We start from the raw sequence: 26,971 nt of genomic DNA, 5'->3' as shown, positions 1-26,971 counted from the left end.
TATTACCAGGCTGGATGGAGTGCAGTGGTTTGATCTTAGCTCACTGCAATTTCAGACTCCCTGGTTCAAGTGCTTCTCTTGCCTCAGCCTCCTGAGTAGCTGGGATTACAGGCATGCACCACTATGCCCAGCTAATTTTTGTACTTTTAGTAGAGATGGGGTTTCACCATGTTGGCCAGGATGGTCTTGATCTCCTGACCTCATGATCCACCTGCCTCGGCCACCCAAAGTGCTGGGATTACATGCATTAGCCACCGCGCCCAGCCAAAAGTTTCTTCTTAATTTCAGTCTTGACTTCAGTAGTGAGAAGCTAGATTTGGAAATAAGGCCTAGCACGGCTTTGAAACATACTAACTATGCATATTGTAGAATCCACCCCAATTATTGGAGAATTTAGTAGGTAATGCCCAAACGTGCCCAAGGTACTCTCTTGGGGGAAAAAATGCTCTTGGTAGAAATATGGTTGTACTGCTAACTGGCTAACTGCACTCCACTGAGGTTGAAGCATGTTGTGCCTCAAATGTTCTATGTTGTATCTTGCCAGTGGGTTTAAGTCTCTATTTCATTAATATCTCTTTTCAAAAAGTATGAAAGTCGAGTTTCCTGATAATTGGAACTCCTACTAATTTTGAAAGTATTTCCTCGTGTTATTAGATATTGAAACTGAGCCAGGATCTTGATCTCCCCAGTCCCAAAGCAATGATAAGGGGGTATGTTTTCTGCTCCATAGAGAACAGCAGGCTGATGGTGTTAAACAGCTGCTCTGTCTCTGTTGATACACTCATCAGTGAAAGCGGGATCGTATTGTCATTTTGCATCTTGGAGTTGTTATCCATGTTCTCTGAAGAATTAAACGTTTGTTCCTTCCATTTTTATTAATCTTTACACAGCGCCAAATCCTTATGTTCCTGTACCAAACAACTTATTTACCTCTAAAACCAAAGAAAATAACCAGTATCCATTTCTTTTTTGTATTTTAATGTGTATATTTCACGGTGCTTCTCAAATTGTCTGTTCGGAAACTGCAGAATTTTTTTGTCTATCACAGATACTTTGTAAAACAAAATTTTTGAAGTTACTAGAAAAAAGAATACCTACAAAATAGAAGCCTCAAATTTTATTATTAGCTTCAACTGACATCATATTACTCTATGAGATAGCTATAAAAGTATTCAAATGCCTGCTCTAATGAGCTGAGTGGTCCATCTCATCACGGACCACTACAAAGCACTGGATCACATTTGTGGAGCCCTGGTGTAGTGGCTGATTTTTCTCATCGTGACCGCATTGGTTTTCCTTCAGGAAGTGCTCTCTTTTTCTCTCTTTCTCTCTCTCTTTCTCATCTCTTTCACTAAGGTACATGGGCACATGGCCCAGATCAATTGAGGTTCCAAAACTTTTGCTAGAACTTTTGGAGGAAAAAAGTAATTATTTCTATTGGGATGGCTAGAATGCAGATAGTGTCCTTCCTTATCAGTATTTATTATTATTGGAAAGATTCTCAGGAATGGGTTGGGCCAAATAATATTTGTATTTTACATTTTAAAGGTATTGCCAAAAAAGAATCCAACATCTCACATTTACACGAGCAACTTTTGAAGGTATCTTTATAAGAACTGGCTGTCAAAGTGCTTTCACATTTTAGTCGGTCTATGGAGTGTTAAAGTAATATCTCATTGTTTTCTAATTTCCTTTCGTCTAACTACTAGTTAATTTAAACATTTTTTCACTTGTTTGCTGACAATTTGGATTTACGCTTCTGTGAATTGTCTGTTTCTATCTTTCACCCATCTTCCCTTGGTCTGTCCTTTTCCTGTAAGTTTTTTTTTTTTTTTTTTTTTTTTTGAGACTGAGTCTTGCTCTATCACCCAGGCCAAGGTGTGGCAAAATCTCAGCTCACTGCAACCTCCGCCTCCCGGGTTCAAGCAATCCTCCTGCCTCAGTCTCCCGAGTAGCTGGGATTACAGGCGCCTGCCACCAAGCCTGGCTAATTTTCGTATTTTTTCTTTTTTTAGTAAGGATGGAGTTTCGCCATGTTGGCCAGGCTGGTCTCGAACTCCTGACCTCAAGTGATCCGTCTGCCTCAGCCTCCCAAAGTGGTCGGATTACAGGCGTGAGTCACTGTGCCTGGCCCTTTTCCTGTAAATTTCTAAGAGCTCTTTGTTTACTAGAAAAATTTGTCTTTTTCATTCACTATCTTAGTTTAGGCTGCTATAACAGAAAATCATCGACTGGGTGGCTTAAGCAACAAACATTGATTTCTCAGGTTGACTACAGTTACAAAGAGTATGTTCACATAGAAAGGGGGCGGTGAGACTTTACGTGTGTTATCCAGGAGCAGAGCGTCAAAAAGGAGACTTTCTCTCGTAATCCCTTAAAGCTGGGGGACAGAAGCATTTCTCTGCTAAAGAGGCAAACATACCAAAGTCCCCGGAGAAGGGCAAGATGGAGATGCCATGGTGGATACTCAGAAGAGAAATTCCAGTTTGTATGTGTGTGCATGAATGAGTATGCGTGAGTGCATGCATGCGTATATGTTAGTGCCTGTGTGTGCCTGCATGAGTGTGCACATGTGTACATCCATATACGTATGTGAGTACATGCATCATATGTATGTGTACGTGAGTGCATGTGTGTGTGTGCATATATGTTTGTGTTTGGGGGCACAGGCAAGAATAGATGGGGCTAAGTATTTGGAATGGTCTTTCAAACTGCATTTTTTTTTTTTTTTTTTTTTTTTTTTTTGAGACAGGGTCTTGCTCTGTCATCCAGGCTGGAGTGCAGTGGCGATCATAGCTCACTGTAGCCTTAACCTCCTGGGCTCAAGTGATCCTCCCTCCCCAGCCTCCTGAGTAGCTAGAATAATAGGCACGCATCACCATGTCTGGCTAATTTTTGTGGGTGTTTTTTGGTAGAGATGGGGTCTCGCGATGTTGCCTAGGCTGGTCTCAAACTCCTGGCTCTAGTGAGCTTCTTGCCTTGGCCTCTCAAAGTTCTAGGATTACAGGAATGAGCCACTGCACCAGACCTCAAACTGCTGTAACACTGGTAGTGACCTTGGCCTTTTTCCTGAGGAGTCACTGTAAATTTTTAAGTGGAGTAGTGATTTCATCCGACTCATTTAACATCAGCATGGAGGACTGCTTTAGAGTAGTTATTCCAAAATGCTGTCTGAAGATGCAAAAGTTTCTGAAGAAGTTTCCCCTGTGTTGTAAATTCAGTTAAAATGAAAAAAAAAATAGGACAATATAGTAAGTCCTTTAAATATCCAAATTCATTCAACTTGCCTGTATTCTCTGGTTATTCCTTCTCTGCCTTTGGGGTTTCAAATCCTCTTTATTCAATAAGACACTGGTGTTAATAGATGGTAGTAGTAGGTTTGTTTGTTTGTTAGTGCTTGATAAAATAAAAAGTTGGCTTCTTTTTTTAAAAGATATTCCAGGTTTTTTTTGAAAATAAATGGATCTTTGAAATCTCAAAGTCTAGGAACCACTGGCAGAAATATGCCTTTGTGTGTGTGTTTGTTTTTTTCCATAGTACACATTCCTTGGCCCCTGGGGAAGAATTCAAATATAATGAAGTTGGCACAGGCATACGTATTTTGAAAAAGCTCCCAAGTCCTTTAGAAATGCTTCTCTGGTTTACAATCGCTGGTTTGGAGGAGAGTTGGGAAAGACCTGGTATTCAGCAATGAAGAAAACCTTGAAGAAACCAGGACATGAGAAGACAGGAAGGGTGAATGTGAACAACATTTTTCTCAGATGGAATTAACAGGACTCAAGGATGCGAAGATGGTCCTTGCCGAAGATATAAGCAAAGCTGGTGTTCAGGAGGAGGCTCCAGATCATTAGCTGGGAGAATGACCCCGCTTTACTGTGCATGAAAGGGATTTCCTTCTACATGAGGTTCCATCCTTCCATCTTGTTCCCAAGAATTAATTCTTCTTAAGAAGGCAACAGACAAAGAGAAGACTTTTGTGAAGAATGAGGTAAACATTCAGGATACAAAGTCTAATGTAGAATTCTAGAGTAGATGGTGCTTGGTTTCCATGCAGTATCTGCCACAAAATGAAGTATTAATATTTTCTGGTTTTAAGAATGCAAGTAAATAAAGAAAACAAGAGAGTGGATGTGATATGGTTTGGCTCTGTGTCTCCACCTAAATCTCATGTTGAATTATGATCTCCAATGTTGGGGAGGGACCTGGTGGGAGGTGATTGGATCATGGGGGAGGGATGGAGGGATTTCCCCCATACCGTTCTTGTGAGAGTGAGTTCTCAAAAAATCTGGCTGTTTGAAAATATGTAGCACCCCTCTCCTTTGCTCTCTCTCTCCTGCCAGCCACGTGAAGAAGTGCTTGCTTCCCCTTGCCTTCAGCCATGATTGTTAGCTTCCTGAGGCCTCCCCAGAGGCAGAAGCCTATAAAGCCTTCTGAACCATGAGCTGATTAAACCTCTTTTTAAAATAAATTACCAAGTCTTTATAGTAGTGTGAGAACACACTAATACAGAGTGTCTGTGACTTAAGACTTCTGTTAAGTGGTTAGAGCCTCTGACATCTCCAAATGGCCAAGTGACATATTGTTGAGTCCTCTGAGGGCAGAAGTCTATCTCCTCCTACTTTATCTGGGTTATGTTGCTAAAGCACCAAAAGGTAATTGGTATTTGTTGATCGAGGTTTTTGTTCTTTCACCGAACCAGTCAACTCTTTTGGAAATATAATTTTATATTTTAAAACTTCAGAACTATTCTGTATTTTTTAATCTCTCAGGGTCTCTATTACTGTTCTTTGTAGTAGAAATGATTTGGACTAGTTCTGAGTTGGCTGATTTAGAAGACAAGAAATAAGTGCGGATTCTTCATTCATTCAACGTATCAAATATTTTATTGACACCTATGATGAGCCATTAATTGAATGTGGAATGTGAAGAAAAGGGAAGAATTCAGGCAGATACTAGCATCTTTCACCTAAGCAATTGGACAGGAAGAAAAGTTCTAATGCTCTATTGTTGCGTAACAAACCATCTCAAAACTGAGTGGCTTAAAAGAACATTTTTTTGTTATTTCTCAGGATTCTTTGGGTTGACCAAGCTAAGCTCTGCTGTTCTTGCTTGAGGCAAGACCAGAACTACAGAAAGGTGAGTGTAGTGTCTAAAGTACAAAATTTAAGGAGGCACTCACTCTTGGAGTGTTGGAGCCCAATTATGAAGGTCAATGCCTCCTTACATTTTGCACCAAAATGCCTCACTTGCTTCACCCTGATCTTGACCCTGGCTTGGGGTCTCTCTCATGTGTCTTCAGTAAGATGGCAGCTAGAGCTGGAATCATCTGAAGGTTCAACTGGGCTGGACATAGAAGTTAGTGTCTCCACTCACAAGTCTGGTGCCTTCTTCACTCACATGGCTGAAACAGCAGGGAGCTGGCCAGGCATCCCTTTCCTTCTCCATGTATCCTCTACACATAGTAAGCATGGGCTTCCTCACAGCATGCGAGTCTGAAGGTGGTCCAGATGTCTTACGTGGTGACTGGCTTCTCCAGAGCAAGTATTCCAAGAGGCCTGATAAGGTTTGGCTCTGTGTTCCCACCCAAATCTCATCTTGTAGTTCCCATAATTCCCACATATTGTGGGAGGGACCCAGTGGGAGATGATTGAATCATGGGGGTGGATCTTTCCCATGCTGTTTTCATGATAGTGAATGGGTCTCATGAGATATGACGGTTTTAAAAACAGGAGTTTCTCTGCACAAGCCCTCTCATTGCCTGCTGCCATCCATGTAAGATGTGATTTGCTCCTCCTTGCCTTCCACCATAATTGTGAGGCCTCCCCAGCCATGTGGAACATTAAGTCCAGTAAACCTCTTTCTTTTGTAAATTGCCGAGTCTTGGGTATGTCTTTATCAGCAGTGTGAAAATAGCCTAATACAAGGCCCGAGTAGAAGGTGCAAGGCTTCTTGTGATCTAGCCTTGGAGGCTCCAGAATGTCAGTCACTTTCACTATGTCCTATTGGTCAAAGTCAGTAAGGCCTACCCAAGACTCAAGGGGAAGGGGATTATACTCTGCCTTTTGATCTGAGTAGTAAGGATGTAAAGGTAGGGAGAAAACTGATGGAGACCAATTTTGGAGGGTATCTACCACAGTAAGCCCAGTAAACAAATAGGTTTTGGGGATGGAAAATTAGAAGTGCTCTTGGGGAAGCTTAAGTTTGAGATGTCCTTGGAACCAAGTGAATATATATATGTGGAGATCAGAGAAAGACTGAGATTGAAAACATCAAATTAGGAGATGCAATTTAAAATCAAGGCACTAGATGTGGTTACCTAAGGAGTTGAGAGACAGAAGGAGCCACCAGGCAGTAAAATGAGAGAACAGGGGAGTGTGGAGTTTCGGAAGCCAAAATTTTAGAAAGCGCTTTGAAAAGAAGGAGGTAGTAAGTCATGGCCAATGCTGCTGAAACGTCAAATAAGCTGAGGACTGAGAAGTGACCATCGGGTAGAGCAAGGTTTTGGTCACTAGTGACTCTACATAATCGAATGGAACTCGATTATGTAGAGTGAATCGAGTGGGGAAAGTGAGTAAAAGCAAGATTTTCAAGTTTTCCTGAAAATGGGATAGCGACTGAGTAGGGACATGGAGTCTAGAAGGTTTTACTATTATTTTTTTAAAGATAGGAGACAGCATAGCTTATTGTGGTGAATGGAAATGACAGTAAAAAAGTAGGCTGAGAACCCCTCAGGCTTGCAATGCTAATGCTATGTGATTGGGATGCAGAGTTCCCCAAAGCATGCAGAGCTCTTGGGTCTCCCTTAAACCCCACTGAGAGCTGTATCAAGGCCAAGGTGGGGCAAGTGTTACCAAAAACACAACAACAACACAGAAAAGAAACATGTTAACTTCGTGAGCAGTGGTTCTCAAAGTTTGAGAGCAGCATTCCCTGAGAACTTGTTAGAAATGCATATTCTTGGGACCCACCAGTCCAACTGAATCAGAAACTCCAAAAACTAGGGATCTGAGTTTTCGGATATGTGCTAAGCTTTGGGTCCCACTATTCTACAGGAACGCAACAAAAATTCAAGTAAAGATGAAACTGAGTGCTGACTTTGTTCCTTACAGGCCTAAAATAACAAAACTTTAAAGACAAGAGGGGCTTTTTCAACTGTCTAATTGGCTTCGACCCTTATCTGTGAGGGATCCCAGACACAGAGAAGGTGTCCGAGTTGTCCAAGTCCTCCAGGCTGGACTGAGAAGACAACTCCAAATAATAGGAAAAAAAAGAGAGAGCGAGCCAGGGATATGGTTGTTTTGATGTGCCATGAAGTTGCAGCCTTTCTGGATTTTTTTAGTATCGATTTATATTGCTGTTTGTCTACTAATACTCAAATCAGAGCAAGACGGTCCACCTTACCTCAATCTGGCTCTTAAGGTTTGATTTTGGTTCTGGGGACTGCAGAGGTGCAGCTTCCCACGGCAGACCAAGCTCCTCTGAGGAAGGTAGCAGCCTCAGCAGGCACAGGAAGATTTCCCGCAGCCGGAGGAATCTCCTAGTGCTGGGCCTCCGTGACTTTTGCCATTTCAAATTCACTTGGCCTCTAGGGAGAGGCGGACAGCCCGACGCTGAGCGCGTTGGAGCCCCGGCTCCCTCTGTTTCTGGAGAGGAGATTTAGCCTTAATTTTTGTGACAGATGGAGTTGATAGTCTCTCCACGGAAAGGGGAGGAAAAAAGCGCCAGTTTTTGACAGGCCGCAGACGCCCGCTGCCTCTGGTGGCCGAAGGCTGCGTTGCGCCCCAGTTAAGGTAGCTCAGAAACTCCCGCGCCGAGAAGGCAGAGGTTTCCTCTGCAGAGCAGCCTCGCTTAAATGTAGTGAGGGGCTGAAACTTACACTTTAATATAAACCCTTGGTGCTTGCCCATTTATCTCCTTCTTCTGTCTTGTGACTGCGGCCAGGTGGTACTTGCTCGACATTCTTGAATATTTTTAATGCTATTCAAATTTTTTCATTACTGCACGTGTTGCAAGCTTATCTTCCTAAGAAATTATTTCGGTTGATTGGATTTCGGTCTTGCAATTTGAAAACGATGCCTGGCGCACAGGCGGTACCTGCCAGAAGGCCTAGCTGGGGCTGGGGGGTGGCGGGCGGGTTGTAAGCATCTCATCAACATCTCCCTAATAAAGTGTGTGCTTCTTTCTTGTATGCTTCTTTAAAAAAGTTTCAGTCTCACATTTTCTCTCTGGATTCTCCCCTTCCCCTCTGTGGTGATCGAGACCCAAAGACAGGGAGCCTGGAAGATAAACTGAGTTCTGAATCCAGTCGAAAGCACAGATGGGGGCCAGCGAGAATTAATAAAACTACAAAAAAAAAAAAAAAAGAAAGAGAAATAGAAAGAAAAAAGAACGAAACAAAAAAGGCCCGTGGCTGAGCCGGATGCAAACAGCTGCCCCTAAGCCCTGCCCGCTGGTTCTGTGCGCGAGCTGGGGCTGCATATCCGAGCCTCCTTAAGAGTAGGAGGAGCTCCGGGCCTCCGTCAGACTCCCTAAGCAGTTCCTTTCAAGCCCTGAATGCCTGAATGTGAGCTGCCCACCACCCTACCGCCCTCCCCCACTCCGCAACCCCACTCCAGCGGCTCGTAAAAAAAAAAAAAAAACTTTCAACAACAACAGGCAGGACCAATAGCATCTCGGAAAGCCGGGAAAGGGGGCCGAGCAAAGGGCGAAAGAGAGTGGAGAAAGGAGAAAGCGGGCAGGCTCGGAGCGCGCGGGGCCAGGGCTCGGCGAGCCGGAGGAGCGTTGCTAATGTTTTTGTTTGTTTGCTTTTCCATGCATGCATAATGAGGGGGCACCGCGGCACCACGCGGGGGCTCCCGGCCCACTTTTGTATTTAAAGCCTCGCTGCTAACGAGTTTGCAGCCGGGCTCAGCGGATCCGCTCCCCGGGCTCTTGGTCACCCGAAAAGCCGCCGCCGAGTGAAGCCAGGGAGCCGCTCTCCGGCAGCGCCGACTTTCTTGTTCTCCCCGCGCCTCCCGGAAAGAGCTCCCCGGGGCTCGGCCGAGGCCGGGGTTGCCGCGGGCGGAGGGGGAGGGGACGCGGGGCGGCCGGGCCGCGGGAAGGCGGGCAGCGCGCGGACGCCGGGCCAGGAAGCGGCGCGATGCGAGAGACCGCTGCGGCGGTGGCGGCGTCGCGGCACTGAGCCCAGGAGGAAGGAGCCACCGCGGCCGCAGCGCGAGCAGCCGGCGCGGGGACAGCCGGCCGCACAACGGATCTGCAGGCGCGGAGCAAAATGCACCCGCCGCGCCGCGCGGTCCCGCAGCCCCGCCACGGCCCCGCGGCCCGCACCCCCCCGGGGCGACAGTAAGCCTCTCCCGCCACCACCGGGGGCCGAGCGGAGGGCTCTCGGGTGGGAGAGCGGGACCAGATCTCGGCAGCTGTTCATTTTCAGGAAGCCACCGCAGCCGGAGCGAAAGGGGACCTTCTGCCACCAGCGGGGCATCAGCCAGCGGCGCGCATGGATTTATGAAGACACTCATGCAAGAAGTGGGCAGGACTTGGACAAACTTTTCCACCGGCTCCGCGTCCGCCGCTCCCCGCGCTTCGTCTCCTTTCCCCTCCTCTCCCGGCGGCCGCCGCTGCCCGCGATGGTGGCCGCGCTGCTGGGCGGCGGCGGCGAGGCCCGCTGGGGGACCGTGCCGGGAGCCTGGCTGTGCCTGATGGCGCTGCTGCAGCTGCTGGGCTCGGCGCCCCGGGGCTCGGGGCTGGCGCACGGCCGCCGCCTCATCTGCTGGCAGGCGCTGCTGCAGTGCCAGGGGGAGCCGGAGTGCAGCTACGCCTACAACCAGTACGCCGAGGCGTGCGCGCCGGTGCTGGCGCAGCACGGAGGGGGTGACGCGCCCGGGGCCGCTGCCGCCGCTTTCCCGGCCTCAGCCGCCTCCTTCTCGTCGCGCTGGCGCTGCCCGAGCCACTGCATCTCGGCCCTCATTCAGCTCAACCACACGCGCCGCGGGCCCGCCCTGGAGAACTGTGACTGCGCGCAGGACGAGAACTGCAAGTCCACCAAGCGCGCCATTGAGCCGTGCCTGCCCCGGACGAGCGGCGGCGGCGCGGGCGGCCCCGGCGCGGGCGGGGTCATGGGCTGCACCGAGGCCCGGCGGCGCTGCGACCGCGACAGCCGCTGCAACCTGGCGCTGAGCCGCTACCTGACCTACTGCGGCAAGGTCTTCAACGGGCTGCGCTGCACGGACGAATGCCGCACCGTCATTGAGGACATGCTGGCTATGCCCAAGGCGGCGCTGCTCAACGACTGCGTGTGCGACGGCCTCGAGCGGCCCATCTGCGAGTCGGTCAAGGAGAACATGGCCCGTCTGTGCTTCGGCGCCGAGCTGGGCAACGGCCCCGGCAGCAGCGGCTCGGACGGGGGCCTGGACGACTACTACGATGAGGACTACGATGACGAGCAGCGCCCCGGGGGCGCGGGTGGTGAGCAGCCGCTGGACGACGACGACGGCGTCCCGCACCCACCGCGCCCGGGCAGCGGCGCTGCTGCAGCTGGCGGCCGCGGGGACCTCCCCTATGGGCCGGGGCGCAGGAGCAGCGGCGGCGGCGGCCGCTCGGCGCCCCGGGGCGCCTGGACCCCACTCGCCTCCATCTTGCTGCTGCTGCTGCTTGGGCCGCTCTTTTAGCCCTCGCGCCCCTCGCCGTTGGCTGCGGGAGAGCCCGCGTCCCACTCCCGTGCTCGCCTCGCCCCCGCGCCGGGCACCTGTGGCTTGGGACAGATAGAGAGAATGGTTGGGGATACTTCCCAAAACTTTTTCCAAGTCAACTTGGTGTAGCCGGTTCCCCGGCCACGACTCTGGGCACTTCCCCTGAAGCTCCTCTCCGGAGCTTGACTTCTTGGACCTCCTCCCCCGCCCCAATTCCAAGCTCCAGAAACTCCCAACTCCTCTGCCGTCCAGAAACCTAGCTGCAGTGTTCAGGACGTCCGGGAGGAAGCGGGCATGTGGGGGACAGAACAGTAGTCCTGGACTCGAAAGGGAAGGTGCTGACCAGTGGGGCCTTAGCAATTTGAAGGGATGGGAAGGAGAAATTATATTTGCAAAGGGGCTGTCTATTAGCATATTTCCTTTGAGGGGGGAAAAAAAGTGCCAGTATCGACTTTTATAGATTGTGGCCAGTGAGGATATTACAATCCTATGTAAACAGAAAAGTCCCACTTACCGATTCATTCTTTCACTGTTTGTATCAACGCCCAGAATTCTCAGTGACGTGGGGGTGAGGGTGGGTGGCGATTGCCTTAGAGGGAACCCCTAAGTTGGTTTTGGATACGTTTGAGCCCTTGACCTTGCTACCACTCTGATCTCTTAGCACATTTCTTAGGATTAAGGGTCCAAAAATGCTGATCTAAGGGGTTGCCATGGTGTTGAACAATGCAACTTTTTATTTAAAAAAGCTCTGCACTGCCATGTATGAAAGTCTCTTTATGATGTTTGTTTTTTTGTCATTTTTGTTCTTTACATCAAGAAATTTTATGTTTAAATATGCGGAGAATGTATATTGCCTCTGCTCCTATCAGGGTTGCTAAACCCTGGTACATCGTATATAAAATGTATTAAAACTGGGGTTTGTTACCAGTTGCTGTACTTTGTATATAGAATTTTTATAAATTGTATGCTTCAGAAATAATTTATTTTTAAAAAGAAATTAAAAGTTTTAAACTCACATCCATATTACACCTTTCCCCCCTGAAATGTATAGAATCCATTTGTCACCAGGAATCAAAACCCACAGTCCATTGTGAAGTGTGCTATATTTAGAACAGTCTTAAAATGTACAGTGTATTTTATAGAATTGAAGTTAACATTCTTATTTTCAAGAGAATTTATGGACGTTGTAGAAATGTACAAATGCATTTCCAAACTGCCTTAAACGCTGTATTTTTATAGACATGTTTTTTAAAAATCCTAAGTTTTTAAATAACTATGGATTTGTGTATTTTTTTGGTTATTTGTTTTATTAAAACATGTACATCAGTAAAGAGTTTTAAACAATGAATATGGTGTAGTTACTTTCCAGAGTTACACTGTGGTTAACCCAATAATGGGTGAGGAGGGGGGTTGAGGGGGCACTGAGAATCTATCAACCGTCAACTGAAATGAAAATACAGTACAAGACAAGAAATGCATGCTATTATTTCTGCCTTTAATTTAATGAACAATTAGACATCTGTAAATGAGGCAGCCAAAAATATATAATTGACTGGCCTCTATTGGTGTTTGCATTTGTGGAGAGAATTCACAAAATAGTGTCTCCTGTACGTGATTTGAGGATAACTCAGACATCATGTTGCCCCGCCTCCCGCTTTTCCCCTGAGACCTCACCTCTTTGTATCCCCCTTCCCATCACCCCTTACCCCCAAGAGTATCCTCTCTGGCTACTAGCCATTCTCAATCAAACATGCCAATAACATCTGTTACCAATAGGTTTTAGGAAGCTTGCAAGCTCAATACTTCAAAGTCATTTTCACACTTTTGGTGAAAAAGTACAAACTTTTGTTGCAAAACATTCAGACCAGCAAAAGTAAACACACAGGGGAAAGGAACAATCACCAGAACTTGTAATATTGTTGTGAGGAGTTGTTTAGCAGTGGCTGAAGGCTGGGTTCCTGCCAGAGCTACTGATCTACACTCAAACGCCCTTAGATAAATAATTACACTCTTAAGCTGTGTCGAGTGCTGATACACTTGACCTTGTAAATAGAAATGTTTGCAGTAGGAATAAACTCCGGCATTGGAAAATCTTTTAAACATTAACACAAAAGAGAGCGCTCTGTCCTCTGGGGATTTGAGCCTGAACCTCGCCAAGCTAGGCACTTGCAAGGGGGAAAAAAAGTTTATTTATCTTCTATTCCTGGTGTTTATTTAAAGCTTTTCATTTTAAACGCGGTGATTGGAAGGCAAGTCGGGAGTTTAAAAGTCACCACAAATAAACTTTGTCTGAGGGGTCGACAGATTAGCAAGATCTGGTGTCTCTTTATTTGATATTAACATGTGCTGAAAAAACATAACCAGATTTCTCTGCTGCCTAAAGTAATTAACGAAGCTATGCCCCCATTCTGACTTCCTCCTACCCACTCCCACCCCCCTACTTTCAAGGTTTCTTGTGTCTCTAACTCGCTCTTTTCCCAGCTTTTATGGAGGTATTCAAGACACTTCTTGGTGCACCTAAAACCGTGATTTCTATATGTATAGTATTAGAAAGTCTAACATAGCTGTAGTGTCAGACTTACGCCCAGGAGAGTGGTGTGTGGTTGGAATCTCCAGTCACCTGAATGGTTGAGTAAACATATTGTTAAAACAAAGCTGAGAGCGTTGTTTCTTTGGGAAGTGAACAGAGTATTCCCAGAGACTTGTAAATGAAATCAGCTTTCTTTACAAAACGACAAGTTAGCAGTGCTCCTGCGTTTGTCCTTAAATATATTTAAATCATCTCCATCTCATGTTATTTTAACACATTCTTGACTAAAAGTTAAGTCTTTGTCCCAGTAAAAGGCCCAGTTTTCCCCAGTAAGAAGTAAAAGGCATTAGCACTAAAAAAGGCCTGATAATTAACTGCTACAATAAACTCACAACTTGATTTTACAGGGTCCTGTCAAAAGCATCTGCCTGGAATAAATCAACACAACTCGCTCTTGGGGAGAGAGGACATGAGGCTTTATGCTTTCTTCCTTAAAGAAAGTGAACATTGATTGGTGGTCCATTTTAATTTAAACAATTATACACTGGAGCCCAGGAGTCCTCTGGTACCCCTACAGACCTAACGGAGGTTGTTGAGATGTTAGAACCCTTGGGCTAGTGGTTATGAGATTGCATATTGCCATCTGCTTCTAAGCAGAAAGGATTTTTACAGATGTTGACATCTGTAATATCTCACGCTCTCTGGGGAGCCTTTCGGAATTTTGGACATTTGGCCATCTCAAATGTCCCATGGAGAATGGCTGGAAGTCCCATTAATGAAAGAAAAGGTACCTCTGGCTTTTTCTGGGGATTGTCAAAAAGCATCACCCTTCTAACAGAACTCTGCCAGGGTGAGAGGAACTCCTTCTAGATTTCATGTAAAATCATGAGTCCTCACGGCCTTTCCCATTTCCCCAGTTAGCAGGTTTGAATTCTCAGTGACAGTTTATTTGTCTTTGGAGGCACTTCAGTGACAAATGTTTAAGGGAGTGTGGGACAATGGTCGAGAACAAGGAGGCAGTTCATTGAACTGACAGTGACCATACAGTAAATAGAAGGAGGTTCAGGCTTCACTGCTCACCCGAGCACACAGCAACGCTTTTGTATATAATCACAATGGACATAACATAAGGTCTCTGTTTATTTTAAACAATATATAGCGATGTACATGAGCAATACACGTATGTAAAGTGGAAACATGTCTGTAGGGAAATAAGTTCTTCTACTAAATAGCAGGACTTCTCTGTACTTGGACAGCAACCCTACAAATGCCTAGAAGGATGGACATAGCTCCTGGCCCTGACTGCCACAAATTTAAGGGACCACCAGGCTCTAACACATCTACGGTGCACTGCCATTCTCCAAATGGGGTCCCTGTGAGTGAAGACAGAATCTTTCCATCTCTCTGCCTTGAAGAGTCAGGAGAACCCTCATGGGAATGAGCTTTCTCTCTTCCTTGCCACCGTCTGTATTCACACCCTCACCCCATCCCAGCAATGTTACAGAGCATCAAATAAAAGTAGATCCCCAAAATACCATGAGGACTTTCAGAGACCTCAAACATTGTACTAAAATTTTTTCTACTTTTAAACTTTGGCTTTGCATTGTTAGCTTGTTGAGTTCATTGTGGAGGCTCTCTAACAAAATAACCTCATGTATCTCTTTTCAACCCATAAAAAGAAAAGCCTGCGTTATTTGTGTTTTGACCTCTTACACCAAGGGACATCAGAACTCTTGCCAATTGACCCTGTTTCTCCCAGCTACTCAAAGCAAGGTTGTGGGAGGGCATCAGGTTGCAAATGCCTTGTGGCCAGTGTAGTTAAGGAGGGTTGAGTTTCCAATGGGTCTCGCTGCCTTGTGAGTGAAGTAAAGTTGGACTTTACTGTAGTCTATTTGAGAGATTGCCTCTGGAAGACAGTGGAAAAGGTTCACCTTTGACTATCTGAATGACATAAGTCATGTGCTATTAGCATAAATACCTTCCTTCTAAGCATTAATTTAATCAATTTCTTAAATAACAGAATGATCTACTACAAAATAGTGGACTGTATACACTATATTTTGGCACAAAGATGGTCATTCTCCCACTAGTAACCAGGGGCTCTAAATAAATGATTTCAACAATGTTTTATTAAAGGACGACAAGAGCCCTCGAGCTGCATTAATGGGGAGAAGTCGAGTGGCACTTTTGTTATGGAAATGTTAAGCACATAATAGCGCGGCCAAACAATGTGCAGCCACTTCATTCTTTCAGCCATGCTGACACCTCTTAAAGAGGAACTGCAGGGAAGGATGTGGGAAAGATTTGCTTTCCGAGGAAGCTTTCAGCTAATATTTTGGAGGGCTACCTTCAAACCCTGTATAATATGCATGCAAGGGAATCCAGAAGGGCTGCTGAGATGCAGAAAGTGTTTTCTCCACTTATTTCAGGAGCATGGGTTCCATAATAAAATCAAATGTCTATGTTTTTGATACGGCATTCACCAAAACAATACTTTACTGATTTTGTTGTTCTAAGAGTTCAATTTTATAAAGTTGATCAAAGACAGTTACTCTCAATGGTGCTGGTATATACTATAGTTATCTACAGCATGTTCTCCTTAAGCAAACAGATAGCATCTAAACAATGTTGTCAAGGACATCTTCAATCTGTAATAAAAAATAAAATGCTATTATAGACAACTTTATGTTCTCTGGTTATCAATATGTGTCCTTACAAGTTTATCTTTTATTTACATTTTATAAGTGCTATAGGATATTTACGGGTTCTTGGATACCAGAATGGGGTTAATACCACAACTAAATCTGATTGTATATTTTATCCCTGATTAGATGTTACTAAGCATCAAAATGAGGAACAATTTCAGTGAGATCTGAGGTCTTTGTCATAGACATTTCTTTTAGAAAAATGCCAGCCTTTGGGTTTTCATCTACGTCACTTCTTACCTGCCAGTTAGTTTCACTGATGTGGAGCATCCTTCTGTAACAAACATTGAAGTGAGTTTTGCAATGACTAAAACCTGTGTCCCTAATCCTGAACAGGTGCTGGGGGGTATAAAAAGAGCTCCAGAGGCATTTCCTGAGGGTGTGCTGTGTGTGGGTGTATCCATGTGAATATGATACAGTCACGTCCATGGACAAGCTGACACTCAGAATGAGGAGGTAGGCACACATAGAAACTTATTATATGACATGGCAAGCATAGAAGAGGATCACAGCACAATGCTGGGTTTAAGGAAAGCTTCTTGGAGAAGGTGACATTGAAGGTAAATCTAAAGACAGGCATGGAAGGTAGCCAAGAGAAAGGTGGGGAAGGCCATTGGATTAGAGGTAATAAAAGAGAAAACTTCAGTTGCATTAAACGTAAGAGCTTAATTAAGCAAAGAACGCTTCGCAAATTGGTCAGCCTCCTAAGCCACAGTAGATTGGGGTACTCCAGCGCAGCCACGTGCTGGAAGAAGATATATGGACAGAAAAAGGACAGTGACGTACAGAAAATGGAAGTGAGGGACAGAAACAGCTGGATTGGTTACAGCTCAGTGTTTGCCTTATTTACTCACGGTTCAAACAGTTGGCTATATTGGATTGGCCAAAACTTGGTGATTGGCACAAGAGTAGGCTACGGTCTGTTCATATTTCCACTTATTATGGTACGGGGAAACCTTTAGGCTGAACTTAAAATATGTAAGGAGGCACCATTAGGCTAAACTTGATTTAACAGGGAGAACAGCATGACCAAAGGCATAGAGGGATGAATCAGCACGGTGCTGTGCATGAGACCACCTGATCCCACCAAAGCAGAAAGTAGCAGCGGCCTGAAAGAAGGGTTCATGCCAAGTCATGGAAGCCTTGAAGGACATGCTAGGCATAGACTTTACCCTACACGATGAGCAAGATTGGGAATCCTTGGGTGTTCCCAGCTGAAAGCTCGAAGGTTCACTTTTTGCACAGAGCATTTGTTAGTTGTAAGGGAAAAAGTCAAGAGATGGGAGAACAGTTCGGAGGCTACTGCAGGGTGCAGTGAACAAAGGCCAGGGATGGAACTCGAGGAGTGTCAGTGAAGGGGAGGAAGAAGTCAGGTTCAAGACACCACAGTTGGTCAAATATGGGGCGTTCAGGGAGGGAAGAGTCCAAAATGACTGCTGGGTTTCTGGCTCAGGTAACCAGTGGATGATGTCACCTTTGATTCTAGAGGAATAAAGGTGGGAGAGCAAGTGATGTGTGAGGACATACAGGATGCCCCATTGGTGGTGCACTGCAGGAAACCAGCTACAGGCCTGAAGTTCAGGCAGAAGTCAGGCTTGCATAGTGGTCATTGTGAAAACTGAGGGAGAAAGATGTGCAGTGGACAGAGGAAGGGGTGCCCAGAGAGTACTCCTGGCAGGGATGAAAGAAAGTCAGAGGTGTCTGAAGAAAGCAGGAACAAGGAATAATAATAATAACATTTCTGGGCACGTACACCTAAATATTAAAATGCTTAAGAGACCAACACTATAAGTAAAGCTTAGAAAGCAAGATTAATTCGCTGAATTTCTAAGAAAACGTAAGTGGCCAAAATATTATTCATTTTAACAATAATAGTAATCATGATTGTAATCACAACTAATTCCAGGAAAATTAAAATGACCAAGTTACACCATTATGTTCAATCAATGATTGTTCACATTATTAAGTGATCATTATTTACCATGACAATGCCGAGCACATAACATGTATCACATTATTTCATCATTACTACATCTTTATGAATAATAATTATTTTTATTGTTATTTTTGTTATCACAGCCACTGTAAAAATGAGGGAACAGGTGCTTAAATGACTTGACCAGAGTCATTCAGTGAGAAAGTTGGTGAATAGAAAATCTAGGTCTGTTTGCATCAAGAGGTTGTGATCATAACTTTAATACCTTTCTGATTCTCAAAATGTAAAAAGCCCAAAGAACCCAAGAACATTTGAAATATTGGGCAAAATTCAAATAACTTTTTCTTTTCTTTCTTTTCTTTTTTTTTTTCGAGACAAGGTCTCACTCTGTCACCCAACCTGGAGTGCAGTGGTGTAATCATGACTCACTGCAGCCTCAGCCTCCCATGCTCAAGCAATCCTCTCATCTCAGCCTCCTGAGTAGATAAAAATACAGATGTGCCCCACCATGCCCAACTAAATTGTTTAAATTTTTTGTAGAGATGGAGTCTCACTATATTGCCCAGGCTGGTCTTGAACTCCTGGGCTTAAACAACCCTCTGGCCTTGGTCTCCCAAATTGTTGGGATCACAGGCATGAGCCACCACATCTGGCTCCAGTGACTTTTTCTAATCATCTGTCTATGAGAGGAAATGTGTCTTAAAGTTAGCAGTGAATGATGTAATTGTGAGTCATTATTATTTTCTTCCTTACAAATTTAAATGTTCTCTAAATTTCATCAATGAATATATATTATCCTGCTCTCACAATGAAAATGTTTTTAAAATATTATTCAGAACCATGAAGAAGAAACAACAGAGTGTGGATTCAGTCCCTGTAGGTGCTAACCTGCCCCTGACAACCATTACCTATACTTCAAAGGAAAAGGCCCTCTTTTTCCCTTATTTGCTTAGTAGACTTCAGATTCATGAAGAAGAAGTTTGTATTCATAAAATAATACAGACTCTAAAACTGTTCTATATGAAAAATATATGATGCATGAAAATAAATCATAACACAAAAGTGTTAGAGTGAGAAGACTTGATAAATCATTTACTTATTCATTCAATCAATATTTATTGAGCACCACTTACTATGGGCTAAGCACCATGCTGAGCTCCAGGGATACAATAGTGAACCAAAGAGTAAACTTTCCTGCTATCTATGAGTGTGGGTCAACACTAGAAACCTGCTTTTTGGAACCCCCCTCTCTTGTCTTCTGTAACAAGACCATTCTTCCTCTACTAAAGAATGATGTACCTTTCTTTTTTTTTTCTTCTCTACATCTGTTCATTAAACATTTTGTTTATCTTCTCTTTCTCAAAATATGTTTATGCCTTACAGATATTTGTGGGAAAATATTAGCTCTCATATTAATCTTCTGGGTTTTTTAAAATGTGTTTTATGAGTGGAAGACTTCAGTCCTATAATATTTCAGTATATTTAAAAAGTGTATGAAAGTACAGCTGTCTTATTCTAGGGAAGTTCTGATAGAAGGGCTAAGCCAACAATTGTTATGGCACTTTCAGGGGCTAAATTATGCCCTGATTCTTGACATGTACTAAAACGAAAACATACTGTTATATTCTAGAAGGACAAGTTATTTATAGTAACTAAATTAATCATAACATTTCACATTGCATATTATTTTAAAAATAATTATGAGTAAGTTCTAGAAACAAATAGACTCATATTTCATGTAAATTGCCAAAGGGGGTCCTTGCTCACTGTCTCCTGATTTTTCTCTATTTCACAAAATCCAGCCTATTGAAACCAATAGTATTTTAAGACAAAACAAAAGGAAAAAAAAAACTGCCAATATTTAGGTTACTGCCAGGAAATTCATGATTTTATTATTTGGCCTCTGCTGCATAACAGACCACCCCAAAACTTAGTAGCTTAAAGTTTTTAGTCATTTCTTTGATCCCAATTTTGGATCTCCTTTGTTGGATCAGTAATTTGGGCTGGGCTCAGCAAAGTAATAATCTTGACCTTTTCTTGGCTAATTTGGCTGCAGTTAGCTGCTAGGTCAGGGTAGGGAGGGTTGGTTCCTGGTGGCCTCATTCACATGTCTGGCAATTGGCTGGGTTGACAGTGACAACTGGACTACATGTCTTACATCTAGCAAGGTAACCCAAATTTCTTATTGTGACAGCTAGAGTCCAAAAACAGCAAGAGAGGGGAAGCCCCCGTTTGCAAGAGCTTTTTTTTTTTTTTTTTTTTTTTTTTTGAGACAGAATCCTGCCCTGTCGCCAGGCTGGAGTGCAGTGGCACGATCTCAGGTTACTGCAACCTCCGCCTCCTGGGTTCAAGCGATTCTTCTTCCTCAGCCTACCAAGTAGTTGGGACTACAGGCACATGCCACCACACCCGGCAAATTTTTGTATTTTTAGTAGAGATGGGGGTTTCACCATATTGGCCAGGCTGGTCTCGAACTCCTGACCTTGTGATCCGCCCGCCTCAGCCTCCCAAAGTGCTGGGATTACAGGGGGGAGCCACTACAACTAGCCTGCAAAAAACTTTTTAAGCTTCCTCTCGCAACACATGTGCAAGCATCTATATGAAATTCACATGAACAAACCCAGCTTCAAGTGTTGGAGAAATAGACTCGACCTCTCTGCAGGAAGACAGGTAGCAGCTTTGCATACAGGTGAGCATTTGGGGATGTTAAGAATTATGACAGCCATTCTGTAAACGATCTTCTACAACAATGAATCATTTTCCCTGGGTTCTGTTCCCACATCTTTTGTTGGCGTGATAGGAAGAAAGAGTAGTAAGAAAGCAGTTTATTGTTTTGGTTTTCAGAATTTATAGAACTTTACAGCCAAAAAGCCAGAAAAGACGTGAAATACCGATCTGCTATTTTATTCACCAAAGACTCGCATTGATTTGGTTTCTAGTAGGACCCACTTCTACATTAAAACATTTCACATAATCCTGCATTGTTTGCCTTCCAGGAGAGTTTTAGAATCAGCTTGTGAAGTTTATTTTAAAAAGCTTTTATTGAGATTTTGATTGAAATTGGATGGGATTTACAGATCAATATGGAGACAATCGGCAGCTTGGTAATAGTGAATCTTTCCATCTTTCCAGTTAGATAAATATTATAGTGATCTATAAACAGGTCTTGCTGAAGGTTTTGTATCTTTTTAAAATTCAGGTCTTGTTTATTTCTTCTTAGATTTATTCCTAGGTATTTTGTAGTTTCTGCTAGATTATTATTATTATTATTACACTATTTTATTATTACAATGAGTACAGGCTGGGTGCGGTGGCTCACGCCTGTAATCCCAACACTTTGGGTCTACTAAAAATGCAAAAAAAAATTAGCTGGATGTGGTGGTGGGCGCCTGTAATCTCAGCTCCTTGGGAGGCTAAGGCAGGAGAATCGCTTGAACCTGGGAGGTGGAGTGTGCAGTGAGCCGAGATCGTCCCATTGCACTCCAGCCTGGGCAACAAGAGCAAAACTCCATCTCAAAAAAAAAAAAAAAAATTGAGTACATTGGAAACTATTGGTTTTTATACATTGATGTTGTGTCTAAATACTTGACTGAACTCTTATGAGCTCTAACTATTGGCAGTAGACTCTCTTTGATTTCCTAGACATAAATGTAATAATGTTTTCTATTTAGGAAATGGTAAACTTTAAAAGTTTAGTTGTAAGGTAGACTCTGAAACCATATCAATAAACATTTCATAATCTGTTACATTAAATTCTATTATTCTATCTTGCACTTTTAATGGATCTTTCATTCATGCATCATTTTGTAACATCATGCCTCAATCTTTTGAACGAAGTTTGTCACTGAATTATGAAGATTTTCCAAGTGTTGACACATTTAATCTCATAATAGTAAATAAATCACATTTATTAATATCCCCACTGACTCCATCATATAATTCTCTGTTGAAAAATGTCAATCTCACAGTATAGGATAAAAGTTTTTTCTGAAGTTCTAATTTTTACACGAATATCACATTTTTACTATTGACAAATTCTGTTATTTTCCTTAAATTGTTTTTGTTTTTGATATATATTTGTCAAATATCCAAGTCTGAAAAACTTAATTTCCCTTACAGTTATTTTTTTGCAGTCTCTTCATGTAAAAATCGTGTTCCATGAAAAAAAAAGGGGGCTAATTCTATTTGTAACTCAACCACGAGCTTTTTTCTTGAGAAAAACATTTTATACATACTTCCCATTTAATCATCAGAATGTTAAAAAGATGTATACTCAACGGTTGAGATCAGATAAAATTGTTACTACTTTATTGAGGTTATTCTTAGGTGAAACTGTCAATTTTTTTTGTGCAAATACATAGCAGGGAAGAATATTGGTACAGTGTGGTGCAATTGCCTTTGTGCTAATTCACAATGAGTTTTACCCACCATTGTTTTTGGTCCATCAGTGCAAACAAATGTCAACAGTGCAAAAGGAAAACTGAGCTTTGGGATTATTTGACCCCATGGCCTCCCTGAAAGAAGCTTAGGAATCCTCCAGAAATCTATACACTACACTTTAAAAATGGCTGATATATTTTTACTTTTTAATAGTTATAATATTTATGTCACATAATTACTTTTCATGTCTTATTGTTGTAGCTAGGATTTCCACTTAAATAGGAGGGTATGACAGTGGCTATTCTTGCATGCTGACTTCAGAGATGGCTACACTTGTAATGCTTTTTATTATGATGCTGGGTATAGGTTTCTAGTTTATGCTTGATCAAGTTAAGGAATTTTCTTTTCAGTTTCTTTTTTGTTTATTGGTTATCATGAAATTCTATTGTTTTTGTTTCTTTCTTTTTTTTTTTCTCTTCTCGAGGCATGGCCTTGCTGTGCCCTGCAGGCTGGAATGCCGTGACTCAATCATGGCTTACTGCAGCTTCCATCTCCCAAGCTCAAGTGATCCTCCTGCCTCAGTCTCCTGAGTAGCTAGAACCACAGGCACGCGCTGCCATGCCTGGCCAATTTTTTTATTTTTAGTTGAGATGAAGTCTCACTATGTTGGCCAGGCTGGTCTCAAACTACTAGGTTCAAGCTATCCTCCCACCTCAGCCCCCCAAAATGCTAGGATTACAGGTGTGAGCCACTGCACCTAGCCCTATTCTTGAGCTATTGTTGGTGATCTATATTTTCATAAAGTAAAATCACTTTATCTAGGTTTCCAATATATTAATATTACATTGTGGAAGACATTCTCTTTCAGTTTTTAAATTTTTCTGATCCTGTGTTTATATCTTCCTTGTTTTTTAAGCTTCTATGTGCCTTCTTTCTTTGGAAGTTTTGCTTATATTATTGGTCTTTGCTTTTCTATTTTTTCGAGATGGAGTCTTGCTGCGAGGCCTGGGCTGGAGTGTAGTGGCACAATCTCGGCTCACTGCAACCTCCGCCTCCTGGGTTCAAGCTATTCTCTTGCCCCAGACTCCTGAGTAGCTGGGACTACAGGTGCTCACCACCATGCCCAGCTAATTTTTTTGTAATTTTAGTAGAGATGGGGTTTCACCATATTGGCCAGGCTGGTCTCGAACTCCTGACAGCAAATGATCCGCCCGCTTTGGCCTCCCAAAGTACTGGGATTGCAGGCATGAGCCACCATGTCCAGCCTATTGGTCCTTTCAAATAGCAAGTTTTTAGTTTTCACTATCAAACGTATTCTATGATTGGTTGTTTCTTATCTTGATAATTTCTGCTGTACCATTCTTGATTGCATGTTTCTGTTCTTTTCCTGGTTCCTCAGCTAAATGTTTAGCTTATTTATTTTCATTTTTTTCATGTGCTCTAACAAGTTCATTTCTAAATGCTAGTTTTCCTTTGTGCAACTTTTGGTTACAGGTTTTGATGTGCTATTTCCTTATTATAATTTATTTGCAAAGAGTACATACTTCCTATTTTGATTGTCTCTTTAGCCTCAGAATTATCTATAATTTTGTAGGTATTATTTTCCCATTTTACAGCATTTTTGATTAATGAACACAGCCTAATAATTTCTGCTGTATGCAACTTCATGCTATTTAATGTATGGCTGTTAATATGATAAAATATTAAATTTATATTAGGTGCATTAAAAAGAAATGTGTAATCTCTGATTTTGTCTGAGTTCTTCTTTACAATAGTGTATCAATTTACTTATCTTAATTCTCCGTATTTCTTTTTCTGTCATTTTCTTTAGGAGATATGTTAATATTTCCTGTCACAGTATGGATCCATCAGTTTTTCCTCTTATTTCTGTCAGATTTTATGTATATATTTTGAAGGTATAATGTTAAATGCACTTAGGTACATGACTTTTATCTTTATGGAAGAATATATTTTTTAACAATATGAACCTTAATTTTGCCCTTTTAATAATGTTTGCCTTTAATTTTATTTTGTGTAAGAATGTCACATCAGGGTTGGGTGTGATACGGCAGGGAATCGTTGGACCAGAAGTGGGGTTGCAGTGACCAAGTCAAAATGATCCACTCCTGGTGACATAGAAGGTCTAAAAAAAAATTGCACCTGCTTTTATTTTGTTAACTGTTTTTTGAAGAAACTTCACTTTGCTTTTTCTTTGTAGAGAGTAATATGCACACATTAAAAAATTTAAAGATGTAGTTAATGAAAAATAAGACCCTAAAAAACACCCATAATGATACCTATAGATAATCTAAGTACATTTGCATGTAACCTTTTGAGCTTTTCTATATATTTAAATTAAAATTTAAAAGTACATTCTACTTTATAAGTTATGTCATCATACTCACAAGCCCTCTAATACCACTTTAGGGAGTGGTAGCTTTTTAAATATCTTCCTCTTTGTATTAGTCCATTTTCAGGCTGCTGATAAAGACATACCCAAGACTGGGCAATTTAAAAAAGAAAAATTTAATGGACTTACAGTTCCATATGGCTGGGGAAGCCTCACAATCATGGCAGAAGGTGAAAGGCATGTCTCACGTAGCAGCAGACAAGAGAAGAGAGAGCTTGTGCAGGGAAGGTCCCATTTTTAAAACCATCAGATCTTGCAAGACTTATTCACTATCATGAGAACAACACAGGAAAGGCCTATCTCCACGATTCAATCATCGCCCGCTGGGTCCCTCCCACAACAAGTGGGAATTATGGGAGATACAAGATGAGATTTGGGTGGGGACACAGAGCCAAACCATAATCACTCTTCAATCCATTTATCTTCTTGCAATTTAGGTCTTGTAATGAGCACATAGTTGGTTAGTATGAATTTTGTTTGATTTGTTGGTACCATTTTTTTAAATCCAATGAGCTTTTTATCTCTTCATAGCAATTCAAAAACTATTTATATTTACCAGTTACTGGTTTGTTTTGACACATTCTCACCATTTTACTTTATGTTTTAAATTTGCTATGCTTTCATGGTTTTTTTGTTTGTTTTTTTTTCAAAAATCTCCTGTTGACAGTCTTTGTTGGACTGACTACGTATGCTTGTTGCTATTTTATTCATTTTTAAATTTAATTTTTGTGGGTACATAGTAGGTGTATATATATATAGGGCACATGAGATTTTTTTTTTTTGAGACAGTCTTGCCGTAGGCATGCAATACATAATAATCACATCACGGAAAATTTATCCTTTGTGTTACAAACAATCCAATTATATTCTTTTAGTTATTTTTAAATGTACAATGAAATTATTATTGGCTATTGTCATCCTGTTGTGCTATCAAATGCTAGATCTTATTTATTTTTTTCTAACTTTTTTTATATGTATTAACCATCCCCTTCTCCCCAGGTCCCCTCCCACTAACCTTCCCTGTTTCTACTCTATATCTTCAAGAGTTCAATTATTTTGATTTTTAGATCCCACAAATAAATGAGAACATATAATATTTGCCTTTCTGTGCCTGGATTATTTCACTTAGCATAATGACCTCCGGTTCCATCCATGTTATTGTAAATTACCAGATTATCATTCTTTTTTATGGCTGAATAATACTCCATTGTGTATATGCACCACATTCTCTTTACCCATTCATCTGCTGATGGACACTTAGGTTGCTTCCAAATCTTATCTATTGTGAATAGTGCTGCAACAAATGCGGGAGTGCAGATATCTCTTCAATATACTGATTTCCTTTATTTGGGGTATATATTAATCAGTAGGATTTCTAGATCAAATGGTAGCTCTATTTTTAGTTTTCTGAGGAACCTCTGAACTGTTCTCCACAGTGGTTGTACTAATTTACATACCCGCCAGCAGTGTATGAGGGTTCCATTTTCTCCACATCCTCACCAGCATTTGTTATGGCCTGTCTTTTGCATATAAGCCAGTTTAACTGGGGTGGGATGATATCTCATTACAGTTTTGATTTGCATTTCTTTGATGATCAATTAGGTTGAGTATCTTTTCATATGCCTGTTTGCCATTTGTGTATCTTCTTTTGTGAAAGGTCTATTTAAATCTTTTGCCCATTTTTTGATGATTAGATTTTTTCCTATAGAGTTGTTTGAACTCCTTATATCTTCTGGTTATTAATCCCTTGTCAGATGAGTAGTTTGCGAATATTTTCTCCCAGTCTGTGTGTTGTCTCTTCACTTTGTTGATTGTTTCCTTTGCTGTGCAGAGATTTTTATATTTTTTATTTATTTTTTATTTTTTGAGATGGAATCTCTCTTTCTCTTGCCCAGGCTAGAGTGCAGTGGTGCAATCATGGCTCACTGCAACCTCTGCCTCCTGGGCTCAAGTGATGCTCCCACCTCAGCCTCCTGAGTAACTGGGATTATGGCATGCGCCACCACGCCTGGCTAATTTTTGTATTTTTAGTAGAGACAGGGTTTCACCATGTTGGCCAGCCTGGTCTCAAACTCCTGACCTCGGGTGATCTGCCTGCCTCGGCCTGCCAAAGTTCTGGGATTACAGATGTGAGCCACTGCGCCTGGCCAGAAGCTTTTTTAACTTGATATGATTCCAGTTGTTCATGTTTGCTTTGGCTGCTCGTGCTTGTGGGATATTACCTAAGACATTTTTGCCCAGACCAATGTCCTGGAGAGTTTCTCCAATGATTTCTTGCAATAGTTTCATAGTTTGAGACCTTAGATTAAAGTCTTAAATCCA

The 26,971-nt window shown here is 42.4% G+C and overlaps 2 protein-coding genes across 2 annotated transcripts in view; one reads left to right on the top strand and one right to left on the bottom strand.

Moving 5' to 3' along the window:
- The window catches only part of LOC116475209 (cell division cycle protein 20 homolog), a 69,643-nt gene extending 60,833 nt beyond the window's left edge, over positions 1–8,810 (bottom strand). Inside the window, 1 exon segment of the mRNA XM_032761236.2 lies at positions 7,402–8,810. The gene's annotated coding sequence lies outside the window, so the exon portion shown is untranslated.
- Positions 8,800–12,036, top strand: GAS1 (growth arrest specific 1). Its single transcript, XM_032164449.2, has one exon. It carries the CDS (start codon positions 9,627–9,629, stop codon positions 10,665–10,667), a length of 1,041 nt encoding a protein of 346 aa, XP_032020340.1. The 5' UTR covers positions 8,800–9,626; the 3' UTR covers positions 10,668–12,036.
- The last annotated feature ends 14,935 nt before the right edge of the window (positions 12,037–26,971 follow it).

The sequence above is a fragment of the Hylobates moloch genome, unplaced genomic scaffold (genome assembly GCF_009828535.3).
Source record: "Hylobates moloch isolate HMO894 unplaced genomic scaffold, HMol_V3 SCAFFOLD_10, whole genome shotgun sequence".
NCBI classification, from domain to species: domain Eukaryota; kingdom Metazoa; phylum Chordata; class Mammalia; order Primates; family Hylobatidae; genus Hylobates; species Hylobates moloch.
Note: the sequence above shows the minus strand (reverse complement) of the source record. Positions and strands in the feature narration are given on the sequence as shown.

Coding starts and splice junctions, on each gene's coding strand:
- GAS1 (XM_032164449.2), top strand. CDS start 9,627: ATGGTGGCCGCGCTGCTGGGCGGCGGCGGCGAGGCCCGCTGGGGGACC.